General features: G+C 51.3%; 5 protein-coding genes and 1 long non-coding RNA gene across 8 annotated transcripts; all 6 read left to right on the forward strand.

Annotated features, from left to right (window-relative positions):
- Window positions 1-64: 64 nt before the first annotated feature.
- LOC112881566 (peroxisome biogenesis factor 10) lies at window positions 65-4,418 on the forward strand. The gene is made up of 11 exons (XM_025946311.1): window positions 65-328; window positions 424-455; window positions 1,237-1,326; window positions 1,645-1,739; window positions 1,836-2,037; window positions 2,140-2,209; window positions 2,731-2,809; window positions 3,021-3,154; window positions 3,330-3,418; window positions 3,739-3,824; window positions 3,909-4,418. The coding sequence occupies exons 1-11, from the start codon at window positions 139-141 to the stop codon at window positions 4,009-4,011; spliced, it is 1,170 nt and encodes a 389-aa protein (XP_025802096.1). The 5' UTR covers window positions 65-138; the 3' UTR covers window positions 4,012-4,418.
- Window positions 4,419-5,155: 737 nt separating this feature from the next.
- LOC112881567 (stress-response A/B barrel domain-containing protein UP3-like) lies at window positions 5,156-7,094 on the forward strand. Of its 3 annotated transcripts, none has more exons than XM_025946314.1 (3): window positions 5,156-6,193; window positions 6,644-6,716; window positions 6,819-7,094. In XM_025946314.1, exon 1 carries the CDS (start codon window positions 5,392-5,394, stop codon window positions 6,181-6,183), a length of 792 nt encoding a protein of 263 aa, XP_025802099.1. In that variant the 5' UTR covers window positions 5,156-5,391; the 3' UTR covers window positions 6,184-6,193; window positions 6,644-6,716; window positions 6,819-7,094. The 3 variants fall into 3 exon arrangements, with proteins under 3 accessions (XP_025802099.1, XP_025802098.1, XP_025802097.1); XM_025946313.1 differs by having other exon boundaries at window positions 5,159-6,193; window positions 6,635-6,716; window positions 6,794-7,094; XM_025946312.1 differs by having other exon boundaries at window positions 5,159-6,193; window positions 6,635-6,716.
- A 1,104-nt stretch (window positions 7,095-8,198) lies between these two features.
- Window positions 8,199-9,903, forward strand: LOC112881316. Its single transcript, XM_025945983.1, has 2 exons — window positions 8,199-9,345; window positions 9,869-9,903. Exons 1-2 carry the CDS (start codon window positions 8,199-8,201, stop codon window positions 9,901-9,903), a joined length of 1,182 nt encoding a protein of 393 aa, XP_025801768.1.
- Window positions 9,904-15,188: 5,285 nt separating this feature from the next.
- LOC112882923 lies at window positions 15,189-16,092 on the forward strand. The gene has a single exon (XM_025948121.1). The coding sequence runs from the start codon at window positions 15,230-15,232 to the stop codon at window positions 15,902-15,904; it is 675 nt and encodes a 224-aa protein (XP_025803906.1). The 5' UTR covers window positions 15,189-15,229; the 3' UTR covers window positions 15,905-16,092.
- A 2,766-nt stretch (window positions 16,093-18,858) lies between these two features.
- LOC112883623 lies at window positions 18,859-19,674 on the forward strand. The gene is made up of 2 exons (XR_003226893.1): window positions 18,859-19,191; window positions 19,311-19,674. It is a non-coding gene; the product is annotated as an uncharacterized LOC112883623 (long non-coding RNA).
- A 2,458-nt stretch (window positions 19,675-22,132) lies between these two features.
- Window positions 22,133-22,900, forward strand: LOC112881317. The gene has a single exon (XM_025945984.1). It carries the CDS (start codon window positions 22,133-22,135, stop codon window positions 22,898-22,900), a length of 768 nt encoding a protein of 255 aa, XP_025801769.1.
- Window positions 22,901-24,762: the final 1,862 nt, after the last annotated feature.

Consider the following 24,762-nt stretch of genomic DNA (forward strand, 5'->3'; position numbering starts at 1 on the left):
GTATGCACAAAACTCCCATCATAACGGCCCGGCCTGGCCCGGCCCAGCTCACGCGTGCGAACAAACGAGCTCCCCTCCTCTCCTCTGAACTCTGGAAGTCTTGAACTCTATCGCGCACGGTAGTCCACAGGGCGAGAGATGCGAGCAGGCGCCCCCGCCGGCGATGAGGGCCCCAGCTCCGGCAGCGCCGCAGGGAGTGGAGCGCCCGCGCGGCCACGGAGATTCCCCGGGGCGGCGCAGCCGGAGATCATGCGGGCGGCGGAGAAGGACGATAGCTACGCGGCCCACGTCACCGAAGCCTGCCGCGACGCGTTTCGACACCTCTTCGGTACTCGAGGACTATCAAGTTTTACTAAACACAGCTTTGTCATGTGCAATTGATAGTGATTTGAGGTGTTTTGGCCTGTGATGATGATGATATAGGTACCAGGGTTGCAGTTGCTTACCAGAATGAGGTGAGAGCTCGTTGGCTATGTTCTTCTATTTAATCAGGAGCAATTGGTTCTGTTACTGGGACCTCTCAATAGGAATCACGCAGATGATTTTATAATTTTAAATATACTTTGGGCATTGTTTGCAATGAGGATTGTGAATGGTTGATACCATTTCTATGGGATGAATGTTCCGGAGTATATGGACTATGGAGCCTATCATTATTGTGTGCTGGGTTATACGGTTATACCATTCTGCTCTTGGGTTGGCTATTGGTTACTGTTAGATATGAATACTTCATACCTTGGTCTAGTTGTCAATTACTGTCAAGCTTTGTTGAAAACCTAGTTAATTAGCTTGCTTGGAGGAAAAAAAGACTTTAGTTAGATGACATGCTTTCAATTTGGGTAACCATTTCTGTAGTGGAGGTACCTAGAAACTGTGAGCATATAAATTTCTGGAATGCTTAAACTTTTGTGCTGAAGAGAGGTGTTTTAGCTGATACAGCTAATCCGCATTACATTGAACTTCAGATTGGTTATTTGTCAAATAATTTGTAAATGGCACTAGAACTATATGTCATCTCAGTAGAGTAGGGTGGTCGTGGCATTTCATAAAACTGCTGCAACTGCAGGCCTTTTCTGTTTATTCAAGTGAAATCTTTTTATTCCATAGAGCTGCATTATGATGTATGAATTCGAGTATTAATTTTTCTGCCCAAGTATTTACTATATTGTTCAGTGGAGAGTACAGTGTTCTGTGTAAGTAATAAATATAACTTACATTGATTTTGATCTTTCACAGATAAAATTGCTTGGTCAGTCCCTTTATTACTTGCTAACAACTGGTTCAGGCCAGCAAACACTCGGTGAAGAATATTGTGATATATCTCAGGTCATAATACCTTTTCTTCTTTAGCAATATTTTATTTTCTGTTAGAAAGGGTGAAGCTCTTCTGCCCCTTCTTTTCTGCTATGCAGCTATATTTGATTTGGCAGTATAATTTACGGTTGCTGCCTCTCTTTAGCGTTATATTTTTAAGCCCTATTGTGCTTCTTCAAATTATCTCCAATACTACTATGCTGATGTTATCTATGCTGTACAAAATGATTAAATTTATTTGTTCTGTCATAGAAATTCAACGTCCAAAAAAGAATTATTAGCAATAATGCAATGCTATTATGCTGATGTTATCTAGGCTGTACTGTTCAGGTTGCAACCTTGCATGGACTTCCACCTACACCTGCTAGGCGGATCCTTTTCATTTTGTATCAAACTACTGTGCCCTATCTTGCTGAACGAATCAGGTTTGAAACTAATCGTTTTCCAGTCCTTCGGTCATTATTCTCTTGCACCAAAATCTGATTGCGTTTTCTTTTTCTATGCCCGTAATGATTTAACAGCTCCAGAATTGTTGCACGTAGTATTGCCCTCAATGAATCTCAGTTTGGTGATCATCCTGAAAGTGATAATTCTAGTAGTGGCATTGCACAGTCCACCACACATAGTGATGCTCCGTCAAGAAGCTTGAGTGTTTATGCTATGTCAAGGTTAAGAGGCCGAGTTCATGCGTTGTGGCAATGGGTTCTGCAGAAATGGCCTTCGGTAAGAAAATTTTCAATCTGTATTTTATCACACTCATTGAGAAACGTTCGACATAATGTTTTCTTTCCTAATACCTCTATGCTGTCTACTATCTGTTCTTAGATGCTGCCGTTTGCTCAAGATTTTATACAGTTGGCTATCCGAACAAACCTAATGTTCTTCTATTTTGAAGGTAAGCCATGTGCAATATACTGTAAAATCCTCTTCTTGTTTATATATATTATTGAGGATTGTGGATTTGTGATGGTTAGGTAAAAACTGAAGAATTCTCTTTTTCGCATCCTGCTTGCTGATCACCTTAAACTCAGGAAATACGAATTAATTGTGAGCCAGTAGGCAAATGAAAATGCCTGGACTGGCCTTCTAAGATCTGTTTATCATAAGCTATCTGATATAGTACGTCGTAAAAAATGTACAATGCACTGTCAGGATGTGCTGCATATCTGAACATTTCACAATCATTCTAGAAAAAGTTTTGCATTCAAATTCATTCGTTCAATGTGCCTATGGTGGGCTGCAACATTACCATAAAGCTTAACTAGTATGGTGACACTGCTTCATTAATACTGATCATATCATCATGTTCGTGGAGAAAAAAAGAGAACAGATCATATCATCTTATTTATCACCTCATAGATATCCCTATTATCTTTGTGATATTTTATTTAATTTTTTATGCTCCCTTTGGTGTAGGACTGTATTACCATTTGCCAAAGCGAGCAGCTGGTATTCGTTATGTATTCATTGGCAAGCCAATGAATCAGAGGCCTAGGTAATTTTTGTTTACCTCTTTGCACATCTAGTTTGCTAATACAGTACAGACTTGCATAACAAATTAGACGGCTATCAATTCCATGCAGTTGCATGTCAACAAATGAATCTTCAGATCTCAATCAGTTTTTTATCGTATTCACATAAATTATTTCCCTTTTGACAGATTGAAATTCTCCAGCAAATAAAAGTTAGCTCACAACATTTTGTAGGTATCAGATCTTGGGTATTTTTCTGTTGATTCAGTTGTGTATTCTTGGTGCTGAAAGACTCCGGAGAAGTAATATATCATCAATAGCTAGTTCCATTAACCAAATATCATCTGGAAGCTATGCATCGTCTACAGGTGCTGTCTCTTGTGTTGAATGTGTCTTATGTTCTTGTTCCTGACATCTCTGCCATCAACAAGCTCTCTCAGTTCATGCATTGCCTCTTATGCTAAATCAGTTTTACTTTCTTACTTACGATAATATAAATATTTAAGTGCTGGTTTCTGTTTTTCTTTGTCAATGTTGAACCAGGTCGAGGCATCCCTGTTTTAAATGAAGATGGGCATATCATCAGTGACATCCGTGGTGGTAAAGCTGCAGATGTGGCTTCTCATTCAGAGGTATTTCCTTTGGCAGATAAACGTTGAGTATTTGACTCTTTTTCCTGTAGTCAAGACCTTAGAAAATTGTGTGATACTCCATTGATTTAGCCAGATATTTACAGAAGCTAACAGGTTTATAATACCATGTCATACTTTATTAGATAGATATGGCAGAACAATTTATTCAGAAAACAAGCAGTTGAATGCACGAATGTTACATTTAAAGATTATTATGGAATATTGAGTTACATGTGCTTCCAACCACTATTCTTCAATTATACTTGTGTGGGTTCCATATGCAAGGATAGCTTACGTTATACTGTATGTCTAACGTTCAGGCTTCCAGTGGCAAGAGCAAATGCACCCTGTGTCTCAGTACCAGGCAAAATCCTACTGCCACAACCTGTGGACATGTCTTCTGCTGGTAAAAACTTGTATTTGTGATGCAAACTGGTGTTGTTTCCTGCACCCTCTTGAATGGTTTGATAGCTCGTCACATTCCATGCAGGAATTGCATAATGGAGTGGTGCAATGAGAAACCTGAGTGCCCACTATGCAGAACTCCAATTACCCATTCGAGTTTGATCTGTATATATCATTCAGATTTCTAGCAAATCATTTCTCACGGTAGCAAGGCCATACTATTCTTTGCTGGCATCAAAATGATGGTTCTAGACCATAGTTCGGCCAGAAAATTTGCATGCTGATCTGGTCTAATATATACTGAAAGAGGAAGAATAGCTTGAGACCATTTCAAGAGGTCAAGGATTAGACAAAGTTGCATATGTTGCTAATGTTGTAGAGTTGAACTTGCGAAGGGCACTAGGAACCACACAGAAGAAATTATTTACTTGTAGCACAGATGGATGTCTTGTACTCTTGTATTATCCTATGTGAACTTTGCAGAGTAGAACAATGACGGGCTCGAATCATAGAGCTATTAACAATGTGGTATCTCCATTTTCTTTGCACCTATCGACTTCTTTTTATGACCGATATGTTCTGTCCCCGTGTTTCAGACTCTCTTTGACCTCTGGGGAGTTTCGTCTGTGTTCATGCCTGCTCCGGTTGCACCAACAGGGTGGCTATGTTGGTCTCATCGACTTGCTTTGCTTAGGCGTTGTTTAGATCCTCTCCAAATTCTAACTTTTTACACTCTCTCTCCATCACATTAATTTTGGAACACATGCATGGAGCAGTAAATGTATGTAAAAAAATAACTAATTGCACAGTTTAATTGTACATCACGAGATGAATCTTTTTAGCCTAGTTAGTCCATGATTAGATAAAATTTGTTAAATACAAATGAAAGCGCTACAGTATCTCCGGTTGCAAATATTTGCAATCTAAACGGGCCCTTATTCCAAATCAGCAGATTGCATACGCTATAAACGGTGCCGGTTTGTGCAGGTTGCCTTTTAAGCATTCTGGCATTCTGCACGCGGTTGTTGGGCCATTGACCAGGCAGCAGCACCTACTCTGAACTAGCGAACTGCCTGCATGTGTGGTGTGTCAATGCACTTCAAGTACGGCGCATCGATGCGCCAATTTCTTCTGCAGGAAACTTCGAAAAAAGATGGAACAGTGGCGGTTATGTAGAAAATCGTCACCGCTAAGAGTCCAGATCCAAACACTCTGCAGAAACTGAAGACGTGCCCGTGCTGTGAGAAAACGTAAAAATTTCTGATAAAATCAACACTGCCCACTCCTCCAGGGTCAGATCTAACGGGCCATGTAGAAATTCACGATGCTCGTGCACCTCTGAATTTTTCTTTCTCAACGCCATGGATGATGCAGGCCAGTTGCTCCTCCACGCTGCACACTAGCCGCACCAACCCAGCTGCCACCGGCCGCCGCCGCCGCCGCCGCGTGCCAAGCGAGCTCACCATTATAAAACCAACTTGCCTCTCGGTTTCGTCAGGTCACTGTCTCGCAGCTAAACCACCGGCGCGCTCTGCATCATTAACTCCCCTTGTCCCACTAACCCAACCATGATTTGCCTCAAAGCCTTCTCATCCCCTCTCCACCTCCCGACCCTCCGCCGCCTCGCCCCCTCCTCCTCCCTCCGCGTCGCCGCCTCCGCCGCCGCCATGTCCTCCTCCTCCTCCGCGGTCGCCGCCCCGGTCGAGCACATCGTGCTCCTCAAGGCCCGCCCGGAGGCGGTCGCCTCGGGCGCCGCCGCGGCGATGGTCGCCTCGCTGCAGGCGCTCGCCACGCAGGTCCCGGGCCTGGCCTACATCCACGCGGGCCCGGTCCTCCGCCTCCGCTCCCCGGCCGCCGAGGCGCTGGGCACCACGCACCTCCTCCACTCCCGCTACGCCACCAAGCAGGACCTGGCGACCTACGCGGCGCACCCGGCGCACGTGGCCGCCGTGCAGGGGCACGTGCTCCCCAACGCGCTCGACATCACCGCCATCGACTGGGTCAACGCCGCGGAGCTCCCGTCCCCCGTGAGCCCCGGCAGCGCCGTGCGGCTCACGCTCGCGAAAGCGAAGGAGGGCGTGGAGGTCTCGCAGCTCGTGGAGAAGGTGGCCGCGGCGACGAAGGCCGCCGGGGAGGCCAAGGTGAGCTTCGGGGAGAACTTCTCCCCCGCGCGGGCCAAGGGGTACCAGTTCGGGATGGTGGCAGTGTTCGACAGCGTGGAGGAGCTCGACGCGGTGGAAGGGGACGGCAAGGTCGAGGAGGCCAAGGCCGCGGTCAGGCCGCTGCTCGACGAGGTCCTGGTCCTGGACTTCGTTGCCGGGCCTGCTGCCGGCGAGGCTCCAACGCCGGCGAGCCTCTGAGAGATTTCAGGTGCGGGTTCAGTTACGAGTGTCGGAGAATTGGGAATAATAGACTCCTTGTGTTGTCATGTTGTGAAATTGGGAGTGACACTGTGGCAGTGCGATGAATAAGAAATTGCTTCCCTTGATCAAGGATCAAAACTAGTGCTTCATATTTTATCATGCTCATGCTTACAGCGATTACTACTACTGCCTAATGCAACAAATTAAGAAATCAATTATATGCATTGTTCATTCATTCCTGTTTATTGTGAAGTACTTACGAGTATAGGTAGACACTGCTCTCTTTTTTTTATAAGAAAGACACTGCTCATTCAATTATAAATGAGTATCTACCATGTCATGCCATTTGACTATTTGAATGTCTACATATGCTTATATGAAAGGTAAATCGCCGTTTCAAATCCTTGATGCCCTTATAATAATGCATGCCAATCCTCTTGTGCTATAGGAACAATAGGTAATGGGGTGATCATACTCCCTCCGTCCTAATATACAAGGTTATACAAGGTGTAACCACTTTTTTTACTCAAGTAAGTCCCATAATTCAAGTTCCATAATATAAGACGTGCTCTCTCTGTATGCACGTATATCAATGCAATAATATTAGTGTTGTTTCTTGGTCTTTGAACCAGAGATGATAACGCCTTATATATGGAAATGGAGGGAGTATCAATTTTCTCTTGATTCTTCGGGAGAATCCAGTATATTGTGCAAAGTAAACCGAGTGAATCAATGACATAGCTGAAAAACCATAACATTACAAGTAATCTCTAGTACAAGTACGCTCTGCCCGTTCGATAATTATGTTGTACCATGCCATTTCATTTGAGTGTGTGCTGTCTACTGTCTACTGTATATGTATCCATGGAAAGTAAATCACCATTTGAAACCTAGAAGCTTTGTTACAATTGCACTTACCAGTCAACTCTGCAGACAATGCATACAATACGAAATCTCTCATTCTTTGTGGCGAAGAAACCTGTTATGTTGTGAACACAACGAAACACAATTATGAAATTTATCTACTAGAAATTAAAGAAACTATGCAGCCAAACTAATTTTTAAAGAAGAATGGATGTAGTTATTCAATAATGATAATAATGTTTATCCTTGCTAACTTTATAGACTTAATTGTTTTAGTAGTCACATATCTGCAGTGCACACATAGAAAGTGGGATTTGATCGCCCTAGTGTGTATAAGCATAGCAAAAAGTAACCTATAATTACACTGTAATCGAAGCACTATGGAGAAACTGTTGGAGTGTATTGTGCCCATGGGGCATTGTGGCCCATTGGGCCCATGTGTATTACAATAACTATACCCTGTTAGGGTTTGTGTTGAATAGAAAAAGTATCTCTTCTATATGGTATCAGGTTAGCTTGCTCTCCTTCTCTCCTTCTGCCCGCCGCCGCCGGCCACCATGGCCGGCCGCCGGCCGCCGGCCCTCTCCTCCTTTCCTCCCCTCTCCTCTTCCTCTTCCTCCTCTGCTCCCGCTCCGGCCGCTGTGGGCGCCTGGGCCGCCGGCGCCCGGCTGCCGCCGCCCGGTTTCCCCGCCGCCGCGCTGGTCCTCGCGGGGGGGCCGGCCGCGGGCGCCGCCGCTCCCCTGCTCCAGGACGCGGGGGGGCCGGCCGCGGGCGCCGCCGCGGTTTCCGCCGTGAGCGCCGCTCCTCCTCTGCTCCAGGGGCTGCCGGGGCTGCCGCCGGGTGCCGCGGCGGGCGCCGCAGTGGGCGCCGGAGCTCCTCTGCTCCAGGCTGCTGGCGCCCTGGGCCCCCTGCAGCCCGCCACCACTGCTGCCGCAGCAACTGCTGACGTGGGCGCCGGGGCTGCGGGACCCCAGCCGCGCGCCGCCGTCGATCCGGCCGCCCTGCGGGCCGCTGCACAGCTGCTGCAGGCCGCGAGCGCTGATCCGGTCGCCCTGCGGGCCGCTGTGCGGCTGCTGCCGGCCGTGGGTGCTGCGGGCACGCAGCCCGTCATCGATGCCGCGCCTAGTGCCGCTCAGTCTGGCCTCGGGATGGCGCCCGAGGATGCACCGTTCTCCGGCGCCTTCCGAGGACAGCAGGCCGACGCCGCTCGCGCCGCGGCCCTCCTCACCGCCAAGTCGGAGGCTTCAGCCACCCAGGAGCGGGTCCGTGTGGCTGCCCTCGCCTGGGAGCGCGAGCGCGCCACGGCCGCCGCCCTCGCTCTCCGGGTCGTCGAGGAGGAGCGCTACCTCCGCATCTCCTCCGGCCAGCCTGTCGACCCTGAGCCCGGCACCTCCTCCTCCTTTCGGGCCCCGTCCGCTGGATCTGGAGCCTGGTACGATCCAACCGACCCCTCGGTCGCCCAGCTCCACCTCCAGGCTGCTGGTGTCCAGAACATCAGGGCCCTGGTCTCCGTCCTCCTCGACCCCGCGTCCTCCTCCTACAGCCGCTGGCGGGACCAGGTCCTCCTCACCCTCCGCCGCTACGCTCTCGACGACCACGTCCTCGTCGACTCGCCGCTCGAGGCGCGGGACGTGACGTGGCTGCGTCTCGACAGTGTCGCCATGTCCTGGATCTTCGGGACCATCTCTCTAGATCTTCAGGACCTCGTCAGGACCCACGGCGGCACTGCGCGACAGGCTTGGGTGGCGCTCGAGGGGCAGTTCCTCGGCAACGCCGAGTACCGCGCCCTCCAGCTCGATGCCACCTTCCGCACTTTCGTCCAGGGGGACCTCTCCATCGGTGAGTACTGCCGGCGGATGAAGAGCATGGCTGATGCTCTTCACGACCTCGGGGATCCGGTGTCCGATCGGGTCTTGGTGCTCAATGTCCTACGGGACCTGAGCAGCACCTACGACCACCTGAAGTGCTGGATCACCCGCCAGAGGCCCTTTCCCACCTTCCTGCAGGTCCGGGACGACCTCGCTCTTGAGGAGCTCACCAGGGGTCTTGCGCCCGGATCCTCCTCACCCTCCGCCGCGCTTGTTACCGCTCCACCGTCCTCCTCCGCTGCTCCTGCCACCTCCCTCCTTGGGGCTGCTCCCGCCGGGCAGACCGGAGGAGGGGGGGGTCGTGGACGTCGCCGGCGACGGGGTGGTGGTGGTGGCACTGGTGGCCCTGCTCCTGGGGATACCAGTACCGGTGGGGGCCGTCGGAGCGCGTCGACCTCGGCTTCTGCTCCTGCCCCTGCCCCTGGAGGTACGCCCTGGCCATCCTTCAGCAACCCGTGGTCAGGGCGCATCTCGATGTGGCCGCTCCAGGGTCAGGTGGGGGGCCTTCGTCCTCAGCTCCAGCCGGCGGCCCTGTTCACTGGTGCTACTCCTTTTTTCGCGCCGTCCTGGACCCCGCCCGCTCAGCCTAGCCAGCAGCCGATCTGGCCGGGGGGGGGGGGTGGGACCAGGCCGCTCTGGCGCAGTCCTTTAGCACCATGGGACTGACACCGCCGGTCAGCACCGAGTGGATCGCCGACTCGGGTGCCTCGTTCCACACCACTCCTGATGCCGGTATCCTCTCTTCTGTCCGACCCCCACACCCCTCTTGTCCTTCTTCTATCATGGTTGGTGATGGGTCTTGCCTTCCTGTCACCGCCGTGGGTTCTGCTACTCGTCTTCCTAATGTTCTTGTTGCTCCTCGAATGGTTCACAACCTTCTTTCCATTCGCCAGTTTACTGCTGACAACTCTTGTTCTATCGAATTTGACTCCTCTGGCCTTACTGTGAAGGATTCGGTTTCCCGGCGTCCTCTTCTCCGATGTGACAGCCCGGGGCCCCTTTACACCCTTCGGCTTCCTGCTTCCGCTGCCTCGCCTTCGGCTTCTTCGTCTGCTGCTTTTGCCGTGACACCTTCTTCCACCACCTGGCACCGCCGGCTTGGTCACCCCGGCCGCGACGTTTTGGCTCAGCTCAGCCGTAGTACCGATGCTCCTTGTACTAAGGCCCCTGCTGAGCACCTCTGTCATGCGTGCCAGTTAGGTCGTCATGTTAGACTTCCGTTTTCTTCTTCTTCTTCGCATGCTGCGCATGCTTTTGATCTGATTCACTGTGACCTGTGGACATCTCATGTACTCAGCATGTCTGGTTATAAATATTATCTGGTCATTGTTGATGATTTTTCTCATTACTCTTGGACTTTTCCTTTGCGCACCAAGTCTAAGACCTTCCCCACCCTCCTCCACTTCTTTGCCTGGGTGTCCACTCAGTTCGGCCTCACAGTTAAGGCCGTCCAGTGTGACAATGGGCGGGAGTTCGATAACTCCACCTCCCGGTCCTTCTTCCTGTCTCGGGGTGTTCAGCTGCGTATGTCTTGTCCGTATACCTCTCCTCAGAACGGCAAGGCTGAGCGGATGATTCGCACGACGAACGACGTCGTGCGCACCCTCCTGATCCAGGCCTCTCTGCCCCCGTGCTTCTGGGCTGAGAGCCTCCACACCGCCACCTACCTACTTAACCGTCTTCCGTCCACTGCTTCTCCCGCTGCCACTCCACACCACGCTCTCTTCGGTACCCCTCCTCGCTACGACCACCTTCGGGTCTTCGGGTGTGCGTGTTACCCTAACACCTCCGCCACCGCTTCTCACAAGCTGGCGCCCCGATCGACTCGTTGTGTGTTCCTCGGGTACTCCCCTGACCACAAGGGGTACCGATGCCTTGACCTCACCTCTCGCCGCGTTCTGATCTCCCGACACGTCGTCTTTGACGAGTCGGATTTCCCCTACTCTACCTCCTCTACACCTTCTCCTGACCCCGAGCTGGAGACTCTGTTTCCGACTGACCCGGTGGTTCAGCCACCGTTCCCTGTCTGTCCTTTTCCTGCAGGTTTCCCTGGCACGCCGGCATCGTCTCCGGTGATCCCTGCTGCGTCGAGCGCGGCCCCGGTGCCCGCGGTCGCACCACGCGCGGTTTCCGGACCTCCGGTCGTGCCGCGCGCGGCCCAGTGCCTTCACGTGCACCTGCGCGGTACGCCCAGCCGGTGCAGGTGTACCGGCGTCGCTCGGCGCCGACCCCGACACCACCGCAGTACACTGAGCCGGTGCAGGTGTACCGGCGTCGTTCGGCGCCGACCCTGGCGCCGCCTCCTGCTCCGGAGGCTCCTGCGACGCCGACGCCGGCGCCGTCGCCGCTGCCGCCTCCTCCGGCTCCCTCTCGTGCCGAGCCGGAGGTATACCACCCGCCAGTCATCCATCGGGATCCTCGGCATATCCATCCCATGGTGACTCGGCGGATGGCCTCTCAGGCCGCGACTCTCTCCGCCGCCGAGGGAGAGCCGCGTGTCTCTCCTGTACCCTCCTCTGTCCGCGACGCCTTGGCGGATCCTCACTGGCGTCGCGCGATGGAAGAGGAGTATGCGGCTCTTCTTGCCAACCAGACGTGGGACCTCGTGCCGCGTCCGTCTGGTTGCAATGTGGTGACTGGCAAGTGGATCTGGACGCATAAGCGTCGGGCTGATGGCACACTGGAGCGCTACAAAGCTCGCTGGGTTCTCCGGGGGTTCACACAGCGGCCTGGTGTGGACTATGATGAGACCTTCAGCCCTGTCGTGAAGCCTGCTACGGTGCGCACTGTCCTGTCGCTTGCGCTCTCGCGCTCTTGGCCTGTGCACCAACTGGACGTGAAGAATGCGTTTCTTCACGGCACTCTGTTCGAGATTGTCTACTGCTCTCAGCCAGCAGGATTTGTGGATTCGAGCCGTCCGGATATGGTCTGCCGGCTCAACAAATCTCTCTATGGGCTGAAGCAGGCTCCTCGGGCTTGGTACTCTCGGTTCGCCACGTTCTTGCTGACATTGGGGTTCACCGAGGCCAAGTCTGACACGTCTCTCTTCGTCTACCGCCGAGGGGATGAGACCTCTTATCTGCTGCTCTACGTTGATGACATTGTGCTCACAGCCTCGAGTCAGCAGTTGCTTCAGAGTGTCATCTTCTCTCTGCGGCAGGAGTTTGCTATGAAGGATCTCGGTCAGCTCCACCACTTCTTGGGCGTCACTGTTGAGCCTTGCCCGTCTGGTCTTCTCATGCACCAGCGGCAGTACGCACTCGATATCTTGGAGCGGGCTGGGATGACTGATTGCAAGCCCTGCTCCACTCCTGTCGACACTCAGGCGAAGCTGTCCGCCGATCTGGGTGATCCGGTGGCTGATCCTACTGCCTACCGGAGTCTGGCTGGTGCTTTGCAGTACCTCACCTTCACCAGGCCGGATCTCACCTACGCTGTCCAGCAGGTCTGTCTCCATATGCATGATCCCCGGGAGTCACACCTTGCTGCGCTGAAGTGTCTCCTCCGCTACGTCCGTGGCACTGTGGACCTCGGCCTGGTTCTTCACCGCTCGTCTTCTGCTGAGCTGGTGGTCTACACCGACGCTGACTGGGCTGGCTGCCCGGACACCCGTCGATCCACTTCCGGCTACGCCGTCTTCCTGGGCGGCAACCTGGTCTCCTGGTCGTCCAAGCGGCAGCCGGTTGTCTCTCGCTCCAGTGCCGAGGCGGAGTACCGGGCTGTCGCTAACGGCGTTGCGAAGGCGTCCTGGCTTCGACAGCTCTTGGCGGAGCTCCACAGCCCGCTCGACAAGAGCACGATCGTCTACTGCGACAACGTCAGCGCCGTGTATCTCTCCACCAACCCCGTCCAGCATCAGCGGACAAAGCACGTGGAGATCGACCTACACTTCGTGCGCGACAGAGTCGCAGTCGGCGATGTTCGGGTCCTCCATGTCCCGACTACCTCCCAGTTTGCTGACATCTTCACCAAGGGGCTGCCCTCCTCGACCTTCTCGGAGTTTCGATCCAGCCTCAACGTAGCCGGTGGCTAGTCGTGGCTGCGGGGGGGTATTTGCCCCTTGTTCTCTCTTCTTGTCCAGTCTTGAACACCGCTGCGCCGGTTGTTCAGACTGCAGGGGGGTGTTGGAGTGTATTGTGCCCATGGGGCATTGTGGCCCATTGGGCCCATATGTATTACAATAACTATACCCTGTTAGGGTTTGTGTTGAATAGAAAAAGTATCTCTTCTATAGAAACGTCCGCTACAATTTCTGTGATATAAAGGAGATTACTTTGCATCCACAACATGGTAGTGTATCTATCATTCTGCTCTGTTTCTGTGGTAGAGTCTAATCGTTTTGCTGTATAGATAAAGAGGATATTTGCACACCGGGGATATTTTTCAAGTACCCGTGGAGTATAAGTTATGGGCCTTCTTTTCTCATTCATACCAATCTTGATGCTGTTGGGCCACCTGGGACTCCACTATTGTAGTCTTGACACGTGTGCGAAGTAGTTTGCCCCTGCTGCCACTTGCTATCTCAGCATCGCTAAGAATTGTGCAGGAATATAAAGAGAACATTGACAGAGGTTGCACGATGTCTGAAACATCGTGTCAAGACTACACTAGTCCTGGTGAGCGATTCCAGAGCGCAAACCGAAAATGTTAGGCCCCGACCGTCCCTCTCACCGCAGTAAAAATTTCCTACTTTTCCCCAGTAAAACCTTCATGTAAATAAAAGCTTCAAAAAAAATAAAAGGTGTGGCAAAAAAGACGACTGACCAAGTACAAGCCAATGCATATAGTTGTACCCAAGGCGCCTGCAGTAGTGGTCATCTGTGTCATCGTCTCCAAACCTGTAGCAAGCTTTGCTGTTTCGTTCATCATGGGCAGCTCATCACTCCTGCCCACCCTAATCATCGATGCAAAACGAATGGCCTGCGACTAGCGTGTACACTCGCAAGTCACGGTCCACTGTCGCTTGTGCATGGCTAATTCCAAGTGACTTTTCGCGCGGACGGAGAGGACGCAAGCTTTCATTGTCTCGATCGTGAAGGCGGCCTGTGCAACAATAATGCAGCGTATAAATACCACTTGGCTCCTTAATTCAGATTCAGATGGATGGCTTGTAGACTCGGTACGCAAGCTAGCTAGTCAACTGCCAAGTCCACGGGTTTTCGGAAAAGAAGTAGCAATAATGTGTGTGCAGGCCCGTCGATGGCAACGAGCGAGGTGGGTGACCGCTTGGGGTCCTAAAAAGGAAGGGCCCCAAAATTTGACAGTTCATAGTCTATTAACGTATCCATCACGTTTTATTAGGTGTCCGGTACATTACGGTAACTAAATCGCGTCGTCCGCATCAAGTACTGTGTCCCTTCCTCATTCGGTGTCGTCGCGAATTTGCAAGTTGTGATCGTCGATTGTCCATCCCGTAGACCGTCACCGCTGCCTATGACGAGTCCCCTCCCATCCAGGCATCCAGCCCCCGGCTCCCTGCCTTGACGCAGCCCATGCAGCCATGTAAGTGTCAGGCGATCTGCTGATCTTTGATTTCAGGCCTCAGCATTTTATAAACTCACGGACACAGCGGTGGTAGTCAACAGCACTTTAAGAGACCCAATGTAAATACGTGAGGTACTGAGGTGAGTTAAAAAAAAATATGATTCAAGCTGAATTTTGACCATACCTAGCTCTAAACAGCACAGCTAATTTTTTACATATACATGTGCTATTCGAATTAATTCAAAATACTCTTGTTTTGGTTTATGAAATTAATTACGAAGATCGCTAGTTCTTTTAATTAATTGAGTTATATAATTGTGCAAAAGTATATTTTAGTTGTATTAAGCATATTACCTCATATTCCATTTCGCACTGGGGCCCAAATTCCTGGAGACAGCCCTCTGTGTTTGTATTCTCTTACATGGAGAGTTGTTCAAATAGCTATTGGATTAACTTCACCAAAATCAATAACACATATGTTTGAAAACTAACTAACATGCATAAGCAAGAAAAATATAAATTTGATTTTTGTTGGGGTTGCATCTCTTATATGGATAATTTGATGTACACGTAATGATTGGTTTTTGAAAAAAAATAAGGATTTACATTATTTATGCAGCCTGTATTTAGAAGTGCGTCCCTGTTGCAACGTAACGAGACTTGACTTGAGAGGTCATGTGGCGCCCATATGGACAGGAAGGTGCCATGTGACGCCCTTAGCTCCAAGTGTTAGCAGTATAAATTATTACTAGCTCCCAGAGGCAGCCTCCACTTCCAAAGTCTCCTTGTCCAGACAAGCTAGAGCGCAACCTTGTTCCTCCGAAGGCATGGCACATGATCAACGAAGGCACTTCGATCCACTGCACCAGCTCGTGAAGACGCAGTACGGCCGTGAGTCCGGGGCTTACTGCGACATCTGCCTATCCAAGCTCGCCGGCCTTGTCGGCCACCGCTGCAGCGCCTGCAACATCGACCTCCACGATGCGTGCGCCGGTTACTTCAAAGAGACAGCCTCCTTCTTCGCGCACCCGTGGCACACCCTCAAGCTAAGCCGCATCCCACACCCCAGTGCCAGTAGCCCCATTAGGTGGTACTGCGACCTCTGCTTGGAGGTGTGCCCCCCAGGAAGCTTCATGTACCGCTGCACCCAGTGCCTGTTTGACGTGCACCCTCTCTGCACGATGCTCCCTCAGACGATCCGTAGCCCTCTGCACCCCGAGCATGACCTCCGCATGGTTCCTTCATTCGGAGACTGCTCGGCGTGCGAGCAGAGTTTACCCGTGTGGCACTACGTCTGCCCTTGCGCGGTGCGGCTGCACATCGACTGTGCCTCCGGCGCGCCGGCGACCAGTTGTAATAGTAATACTGCCGGAAGGCCCAGACGCCGTACTGCGGTAGCCAAGTTTCTCCTCAAGACGAGCTTCCGTATCGCGGTCAACGCAGCAACCGGCGGCTTGGGATCGCCGGTGCTCGACGTCCTGGCCGCGGTCTTCAAGAGTTGACGTCGTGGCCGCATGCATGCGCAGCTGGTGTTCAACGAATGTCCTGCGATTCCATGATCTGTCAGTACGTGGTGTACGTGTGCGTTAGTTCTATCTGACGGTGCTTTCGTCCTCCATGACCATGCGTGTACTTGGGTGACGTGCTGTATCTATACATATGCTCCTCAGTAAGGGCATCGCCTGTGATATCTTGCATTGTGTTTCGCCTTTTGTTTTTCTCATGAGTCATGCCGTGTGTTAAGTGCATCTAGCCGTCGGCATACTGTTAAGGCTTCAGTGCCGGGGAGCTATATACACAGTACGTCTTGGTGATTGTTGTGTGCAAGTGAATGGATTTTGCTATGAGTTGGTCGACGCAGTCAAAGAGCTCACTAGCTCACAGAAGAACTGTCACGGGCCGGAGTTCCCCTTTTTCAGTTTCATTTTTTTTTCCTTTTTCAGTTTCATGGCAAGAGCGCCGCCCAACGCCCATCCATCATGCAAGAGAGATCAGAGGAGAGGTGATCAGCAGCCGTAGGGCAGTTGGTTAATTTCCGGCCAGCACGCTCGATTGTTCCTAACGGCCGGCAAGGGCTCAGCAGCCGGGCATTCGTTCCGTCCGTGCTTTGATCCTGCTGGCATGCCCGGCCGGCCGGCCGCCGCCGGGAATGCCCGACCTCGTCGTGGGTTCTCCTCGCGTCCGGCGGCAGCGCGCGTTCAAGGCCGACCACGTCGCCGCGGATGGAACACGTACCGCGCGCGCCCCGCCCCGCGCCGAGGTTGACCAGCACAGGAACCTGCCGCTCGCCGCGCACGGCCCCAGCACAGCAGGCATCACCGTCTGGTTGTGATGACATGACGACCAACCAGACTGACACAGTACATGCCACGTCGATCCGCTGGTCGCGATGGCGTCAACCGGAGACGCCGCCAGCCTCACGCGGTCCACTCTCGCCGGTTGCCATCGGACTTCATGTCCGCGAAAACTAATTAAGGTCGCGTGCGCGTCGATAAGGATCGAAGTTGCAACTAGCTAGCTGCTCGCACCCAAACAAAGACGACGGCTACTTGCGTGGGGAGAGCGAGCTTGCATCTCGGCAAGACGGCAACGACGGTCGACGACCTAGCGACTCTAGCCGCACGTGGTCGTCCCAGTATCTCCACAAGTTTTTCTTTTTTTTTTTGGCAAACCGAGTTATTAGGTCAATCTTATTTCGACGTGTGATGGGATCACGTTAAGTCGACATGGCAGCTGTATTACTTAATGATATGTTTGAAGGACCTTACTTATAAAAAAAATATTGCTCAAGGTGTTAAGATATCAGCTGTCACTCACAATCGTGTTGCAATTAAATTAACAAGCTTCACCACCAGAAACTCATTGCCTTTACGTGATCAGTATTGGGAACATGGATTGAATCCAGCGTTGCTGCATGTCGTGGACTCGTGGTACTGTCGTTAAAGAAAAAGCTTTACATGATCAGTATTTCAGGCCTATTTTGTCCTGCACACTCGAGGATTTGAGGCCCACGCTATCGGCGTCCAACATGCTCTAACGCCGATACAGAGGAGTATACAAAAATATAATCTCCAACTATTTTCATGTAACCCCAGATTGGATCGTGATTATTATGATCCGAATCGAGAATCATGTGCAAATTAGTTACAAATTATTTCACATAACCTCTCAGATTGGATTGTGACTCATAATCACGATCCAAACTAAAGGAATATAAAAAATAATCAGGAACTATTTTTAAAAAAATCGGATATGGGCTTCTCAATAGCGGCGCTCCGGTAACACCCCACTGCGGCGGACACGCCCACTAGCCTCTCCTCCTCGACGCCCTGCGCTGCACCTCTCCCCTACGCTCCCAGCCCCGAACACCCGACGCAGCCACCGAACAGAAGCCGGCCCGGGGGGAAGCGTCCCGCTCGTTTTTGTGCTCACCGCCTCCCTCCCCGTAGTCGAGGCCGCGGAAGTGAGCGCGGTTCCTGCTAGGTCTGGAAATTCGGTTCTAACCGAACTGAACGGTTCCTCGATTCCTTCACAAGTTCGGTTCTTAGAAAACATGGACCGACGGTTCTTTTCAGAAGTGGGAATCGAGAAAATTCAGTTTCGGTTATTTTGGTTCGAATCCGGTTATAACCGAGTCTATCTCAACACAGGTTCACAAAATCAAAAAAAAGGGATCCCATTCTTGCCTACCAGCGCCCCGTTCGCCTCCTCGACTGCCATCGGCGCATGCGCTGGCCGCCACCCGTTGGTGTGGCTGCCACCGCCCTCACTCGCTGAATCCATGCGCGGAGTCACCACCGTGCAAGCCAGGGGGGCGGGGACGCCATCCCGTTGTCGTTGCTTGCGCCCAGAGTGGTGCCGCGCGCTAGGGAGGGAAGGAGGGCGCTGTTGGGGAGCGACGGGGTCTGGCGATGCCGGGCGCAGGCCAGGGGCAGGGGCTGGAGGGCGCCGAGCGAGGGCGGGGGCCGGAGGGCGCTGGGGCGGTGGGTACCGGCCCGAGGGAGTGGGCTGGGGGCGCCGGGACGGGGAGTTAGTTAGAGTTTGGCTGGACCTTAGCTGGGCTTAGTGCGTTGATGGGTTGATTTGATCTTCTACTTGGTTCCTTAGTTAACCGAGCTTAGAAACTGAATTAACCAAGTAATTTTGATTCCTCGTAAACAGGAACCGAACAGAGAACCGACTTTCTTTATTTCGGTTCTTTCGGTTCCGGTTGTCGGTTCTTTGTTTCTGTTTCCGGTTATATTCGCCGAGCCCGAGTTCCTGCGGCGGCGCAGTGCCGAGCGTAGAGGAACAGCGGGCACCGAAAGGAGCAAAGCAGCAGAACCGAATTTCTTGATATCAGTTCTTTCGGTTCCGGTTGTCGGTTTTTGTTTCTGTTTCCGGTTCTCGGTTATATTTGCCGAGCCCGAGTTCCAGCGGCAGCGCGGTGCCGAGCGTAGAGGAACAGCGGGCACCGAAAGGAGCAAAGCAGCAGATAAGTCAACGCCACCACCTCAACCACCCCGTCGCTGCTCCGCTCCGCTCCCCTTTCTTCAGCAACGGCGCCGCGAGGTAGAAGAAAAGCGACGATGGTGCCCGCCTGTGGCGACCAGCCGACCACGACCTCGACACGACGCAGGCTGTTGTGGCCTATGACAGGGCCACCAATACCATACTCCTCGACGTCGTCGGCGCACGGGAGATGCCGTGGGACGCGGTGCCCGTAGCCAGCTTCGGACGGTGCGGCGACGGAAACCAAGCTGCTTCAACCTCACCTGCGTATGACGCTCGTCCACGCGCAGCGACGCAGGTGACCCAACCAGCCTCCTGCATTCTTATACCTTCCTTTGCTCTAGCGCTCTGGCCTCATGGTGTGCTCATCTGACATTCTGACTGCTTCCGTTTGTGTTGCTCTGCCAAATTCATTAGGAGAAAAATACATTGGCCAAATCCATTAGGAGAAAAATACATTGGCCACGCTATGTGCGTTCCTTGTGAGGTGCTGCAGGGTAATTCCTACGGAGCAGTGCAAGGGTTGTGACGGGGGCGAGACGAAGGCAGCCCGCAGCCGCAATGTGTTCGATGTTCTGCTCCAGCCAGTCACCTCTTCCTTTTTTTTTTATTAGCACATGGAGACGTAACTCGTAAGCTACGAGTGCTCATTGCATGATTGCTAGACTAAGTTCAGTCCATGTTTTATTGTTAGGAAACCATACCGCAAACCCTCTGACAGCAATGGAGTATAACATCTCTCTGAACTCTGAAATCTGAATACATGCTATAGATTTAAAGTGATCTTTGCCTTCTGTCATTCTCATGCATACCACTGCATGCATCAGTCCTACAGTTGCATAAAAACACACAGTCCATAATATTTTTAAGTCATCCGACTAATCACGATTAGTCACGATTAATCATGCTTATTGGTCCGCTAGTACCGATCATGCCCACCAAGGCCACTATCTCGACTAGAAGTCTGGTCGTCCAACTAATCGGTGACTAACTGTGATTAGTCATCCGATTAGCATGGAGACGACTAGGTTACAGCAAGCTTTGGGTAACTTTTGGGGACTTCTTGAGTTTGGAATTTGGATTCTGAAGTTTCCGTAACGGTCAGTGTATCTCCTCTAGCTTGCTGTTGTTTTAGCTCTAGTCTAGTGCTCTTTTAGTCTACTTCACAAATTAAAAACACATAAATTACTAAGTTAGTGATCATCTGACCATCAACATTATCTTGATCTTTGCTTTAAACAATATTGTATATAGTATATCGGTCCTGAAATATATAGGACGACTAGACTACGACTAGGCTCGACTAATCGGACTGATTGGCGACTAATCTCCTTATCGGTACCCTTACGACTAGACACGATTTTACGATATGAAAACACCAATTGGAATCAATATTTGATTGCAGTCATGAATTATCAATATTCATTGTAAATTCAGATTATTGTTATTAATTGGTAGATTCATTTCTTAAAGTTGTATCCCAGCTTGACGTGACGGTAAAAAATTCTGCATCATGCTCAAAAACTGTCAGTGGCTAAAGCATATTTTGTTTCTCTTAGTTAAGAATTAAACTAAACAGAGTTGTCTCTTTCCATAAATAGCTTTCCCTATAATAGTTTTACCTGGCCATCAAGTGAGTGGGAAGTTTATACTATTCGTGCACAGGTCAAATATCAATTATGTTTTCATGAGGATACTATATGTGACCAATTGGATAGAAATGGTCCTTCTCGAATTCTCATAAGCCATCAGGCAATTACCAGAACTCCTGTCAGCTTCTACCTTCCTGTACATGCTTGTCGATACATACAAGCATACAAGCAGGGTACCTCCTACTAGTGTATCCAGCACGAGGTTATTCTACTAAGCTTCTGGGCGACAGGGCGTACGGCCCGGGCCTGATAACTGGGGGCACGGTCTCCGGACCTCCCCCACGTACTAGAAGGTCCGGCGCCTTCACGTGCCCGCAAGGGCAAGGTGCTTAGGAACGGCTGCCACGGGTCCGGACCACCACGGGGTGGTCTTGGGCCCCCATGTGTGAGAGCCTGGGCCAGCCGGGGGGCCCGGACCTCCCATCCCACCGGGGAGGAGGTCTGGCGCCGCCACGTGTCCGGAGGACTCGAGCCTTTTGCGAGAAGCCAGCCCAACTACGCGTTAAATGCGGGTGGTTGGGGTGCTCGTGCCCGTGATAGAGCATGGGCTGCCCTCTGACACGTTGGGCAGGTATGGCTGATATCACGATAAGCCCACCAGTTACTGAGGCGGCGCGTCGCATCACAGCGCCGTGTGAGTGGGCGAGGGACGTATAGTCACATCACAACGCCGCGCGCGTGGGCGAAGGGTTATTATGACCTGCTACAGGAAGGCCACAGCGTGCGTTGCTACAGTGCGCAAAGGCTACAGCACGGCAGGTCAGTATAGCCCCGTCACCTGTCAGTGGGAGCTGACTCTACAGCGACAGTACGACTCCCTCTACGCATATCAGTGGCAGCAGATCCTGTGCTAGCAAGACGGTACAAGATCATATCCTGACGAAGGATACGCACGGAGGCTGATGAGGAAGATCTCAGGATCTGAGGGATTAAAGGCTCCGATGTGTATGTTATTTAATATATCGCCGGATCCACCTGTCGGGACCCCGCTCAGTGTAGGCACTTCGCTTGAGCCTACAAAAGGGAGAGTGCGCACCCACGTTAGAACACAAGCCTTTCAAACTTACACATAAGCAATACAACACACAGTGGACGTAGGGTTTTACGCTCCGGCGGTCTGAACCACTCTAAACCCTTGTGTGCTCCTCATGTTCATTCGCTTCTAGATCAAGCATTCCTTGACTTGCCCCAAACTCATCCTGAATTAGGATTAGGTGGGTGCGTTCCGCCACCCGGTTGGAGTAATCCTCCGACGATGCTGATTCTTTGATCATGATTGCTTTGCTCTAATTTATGACAATTTATGCAATGCAGATGATTGTTGAAAATGATTAGAGGTGTACAAGCTAAGAGATATCTGAGTTGGCGCTGATGAAGGAAGCCTTTTTTTTAGGGAACTGATGGAGGAGAAGCCTTAGTAACATGGGTATTAAAAGCTAGGAGAAATGTGAGTCAACTGTAATTAACTGTGCAGGTCGTCTGCCTGAGTCCTTCCTCCGTTGGCGAAACCCAATATAAATTAGCTAGCTTCTCCGGGCCGGGCAATGCATGCCATCAACTTGAGCCCAGATCTAGCTGATTATCTGCATGGCACCTAGTCACCGAAGACACTACTTCGCCCATCCACAGCACCCGCTTCTGAGGACTCAATACGGCGGCGACTCCACCCATGTCTGCGACATCTGCCGATCCCAGCTCGCCGGCCTCGCCGGCTACCGCTGCAACGCCTGCGACATCGACGTCCACGAGGCTTGCGCTGTCTACTTCAAGGAGGCCGTCGCCTTCTTCGCGCACCCGTGGCACAGCCTCACCCTGAGCCGCATCCCCGCCGCCGGCGCCGGGTGGGCGTGCGACCTCTGCGAGGAGGAGTGCGCCCCGGGGAGCTTCGTGTACCGCTGCGCCCGGTGCATGTTCGACGTGCACCCTCTCTGCACGATGCTCCCGCAGACGATCCGGAGCGCCCTCCACCCCGAGCACGACCTCTGCATGGTCCCTTCGTCCGGGCACTGCGCGGCCTGCCATGGCGACTTGCCGGTGTGGCAGTACGTCTGCGGCGGAGACTGCCTCATCAGGTTGCACATCGCGTGTGTCTCCGGGGTGCTAAGCGGCGACGACAGCCTGCTTGCTGGCCAAAGTAGCGCCGGCGCCGGCGCCTCCCAGCAGCTGGGCAGTTTTGCTAGCCAAACTGCCAGCAGCGGTTACTGTTACAGTAGTGTTGCCCCGAAACCGAGCAGCAGCAGTGCGCGCGTCATCGCCAAGTTCCTTCTCAAGGCAAGCTTCCGTGTCGCGGTCGACGCGGCAAACGGCGACTTGGCGTCGCCGGTGCTCAATGTCCTGGAAGCAGCTTTCAGTTAACCTATCATAGCGGCGGCGTTGTAGCCGGGCATGTCCGGTTACTCCGGCTGGCCGGGGTACCCCCACGAGCCCCCTTCTCTCAGCCAACCATACATGGCGAGTAGCTGGGTATTTCCTTTTCAAGTGCATGCAGTATCTTCTTCCCGCATGTAATCGCTCGCGCATAATAAGCGCACTAATGGTGCCAAGATCAATGGTTGTACCCAATGCAATGCGCAGGCTGCCTGTAATGTCTTATGTTTTACTGTGTTTCTGGGCACAAGATCGAGCTTATATTTTGTTCTTTGCTCGATGTAGCATGACGACGATCTGTCATCCAAGCCCAAAGAAACACAACCATTGGAAGCATTGCCCTCGAAGCTTGCAGGATCCATGAGTTCCTCGGTGATCAAATAATAATCACTAGAACTAGAATGGATTGGATCGGACTTCATCTCCCCTCACTGCCGTGTCAAGGAAGACAGCAGCATTTGTGGGCTCAAGCCCATAGAGTCGATGAAGTCGGCCTGCCCTTTACAGCAAACGTAGTATAGTTGACTATAGATCTGGTCAGAGATGATGGCGCCAGTTCAGTTCCATTTAGTGCCTGTTTGGATCCAAGGGAAACAGAAGGAGAAAATGCAAAACTTTTGCTCTTTTGCACTTTTTTTGCACTTTTGGATCCAAACACCCCAAAGTGCAAAAGGGCAAATACTACCGTAATTTTGATAATTATGGATTAATTAGGCTTAATAGATTCGTCTCGTCATTTAGTCCTCATCTATGTAATTAGTTTTTTAATTAAACTATATTTAATACTTCTAATTAGCATCCAAACATCTGATGTGACAGGAGCAAAAATTTTACCATTTGCCCTTTTGCCATTTGCTCTTGGATCCAAACAGGCCCTTACTTTTAATTTTCCCTCTTGAGATTCGTCGAGGAATATTCTACTATTTTTTCCCCCAATGCACTGAACAAACAGCACGTACGGTATTAACTACTGCTAGTACCAGAACATGGGGTGTGTTCCTTTCCTGCCATCTAAATTTTAGACCCATCACATCAAAGAGAATCTTATCATTTAGAAGTATTAAATAAAGTCTAATTACAAAACTTTTTATACAGATGGGTGCTAATTCGCGAGATAAATTTAATGAGCCTAATTAATCCATAATTTGCCACAGTGATGCTACAGTAATCATCCGCTAATCATGGACTAATATACGTCATTAGATTCGTCTCGCGAATTAGCACGGGGTTCTGCAATTAGTTTTGTAATTAGACTTTATTTAATACTTCTAAATGACAAGATTCTCTTTGATGTGACTCCTCTAAACTTTAGACCCCAGGAAACAACACACCCCAGGTTTTGAAGTTGGGGAAACCAATGTCAACTGAACGTAACCATCAACACGATGAACTAGAAATGTTTGAGCGGACCGAGTCCGCCATACTGCATGATTCTTAGCGTTTTTTTTGAACTGTTGTTTGGCGTACGTTTAATATTCATCAAATACACAATGCAGGCAGCGCGTCGTTCCTTTTTGTCTTACAAAGTTTCAGATGGACGACCTGCAAACATGGTGCTTGCAATGCGAAAGGCACATAGGCTACGGGTTATAAGAATGTCAGTAGCACCTCAGATTCTGGGTTCGACTTCTCGTGGAAGCGAATTTTTTAAAATTTATCAGCGTTGTGCTCACTGCTAAAAATGATTGTTAGCAACATCTCATTTTTTTCTATGGGCGGATCAAAAGCTAACCCACTCCTACAATGTAGCGTGGTTACTGTAGCATCCGACCCGCCCTAAAAATGGTATTTTTAGGAGCGGGTGATGGTGTCACCCGCCCCTAGAAATGCCACCATTTTCATGACCTGGC

Source organism: Panicum hallii, chromosome 2, assembly GCF_002211085.1.
Source record: "Panicum hallii strain FIL2 chromosome 2, PHallii_v3.1, whole genome shotgun sequence".
Lineage (NCBI taxonomy): Eukaryota > Viridiplantae > Streptophyta > Magnoliopsida > Poales > Poaceae > Panicum > Panicum hallii.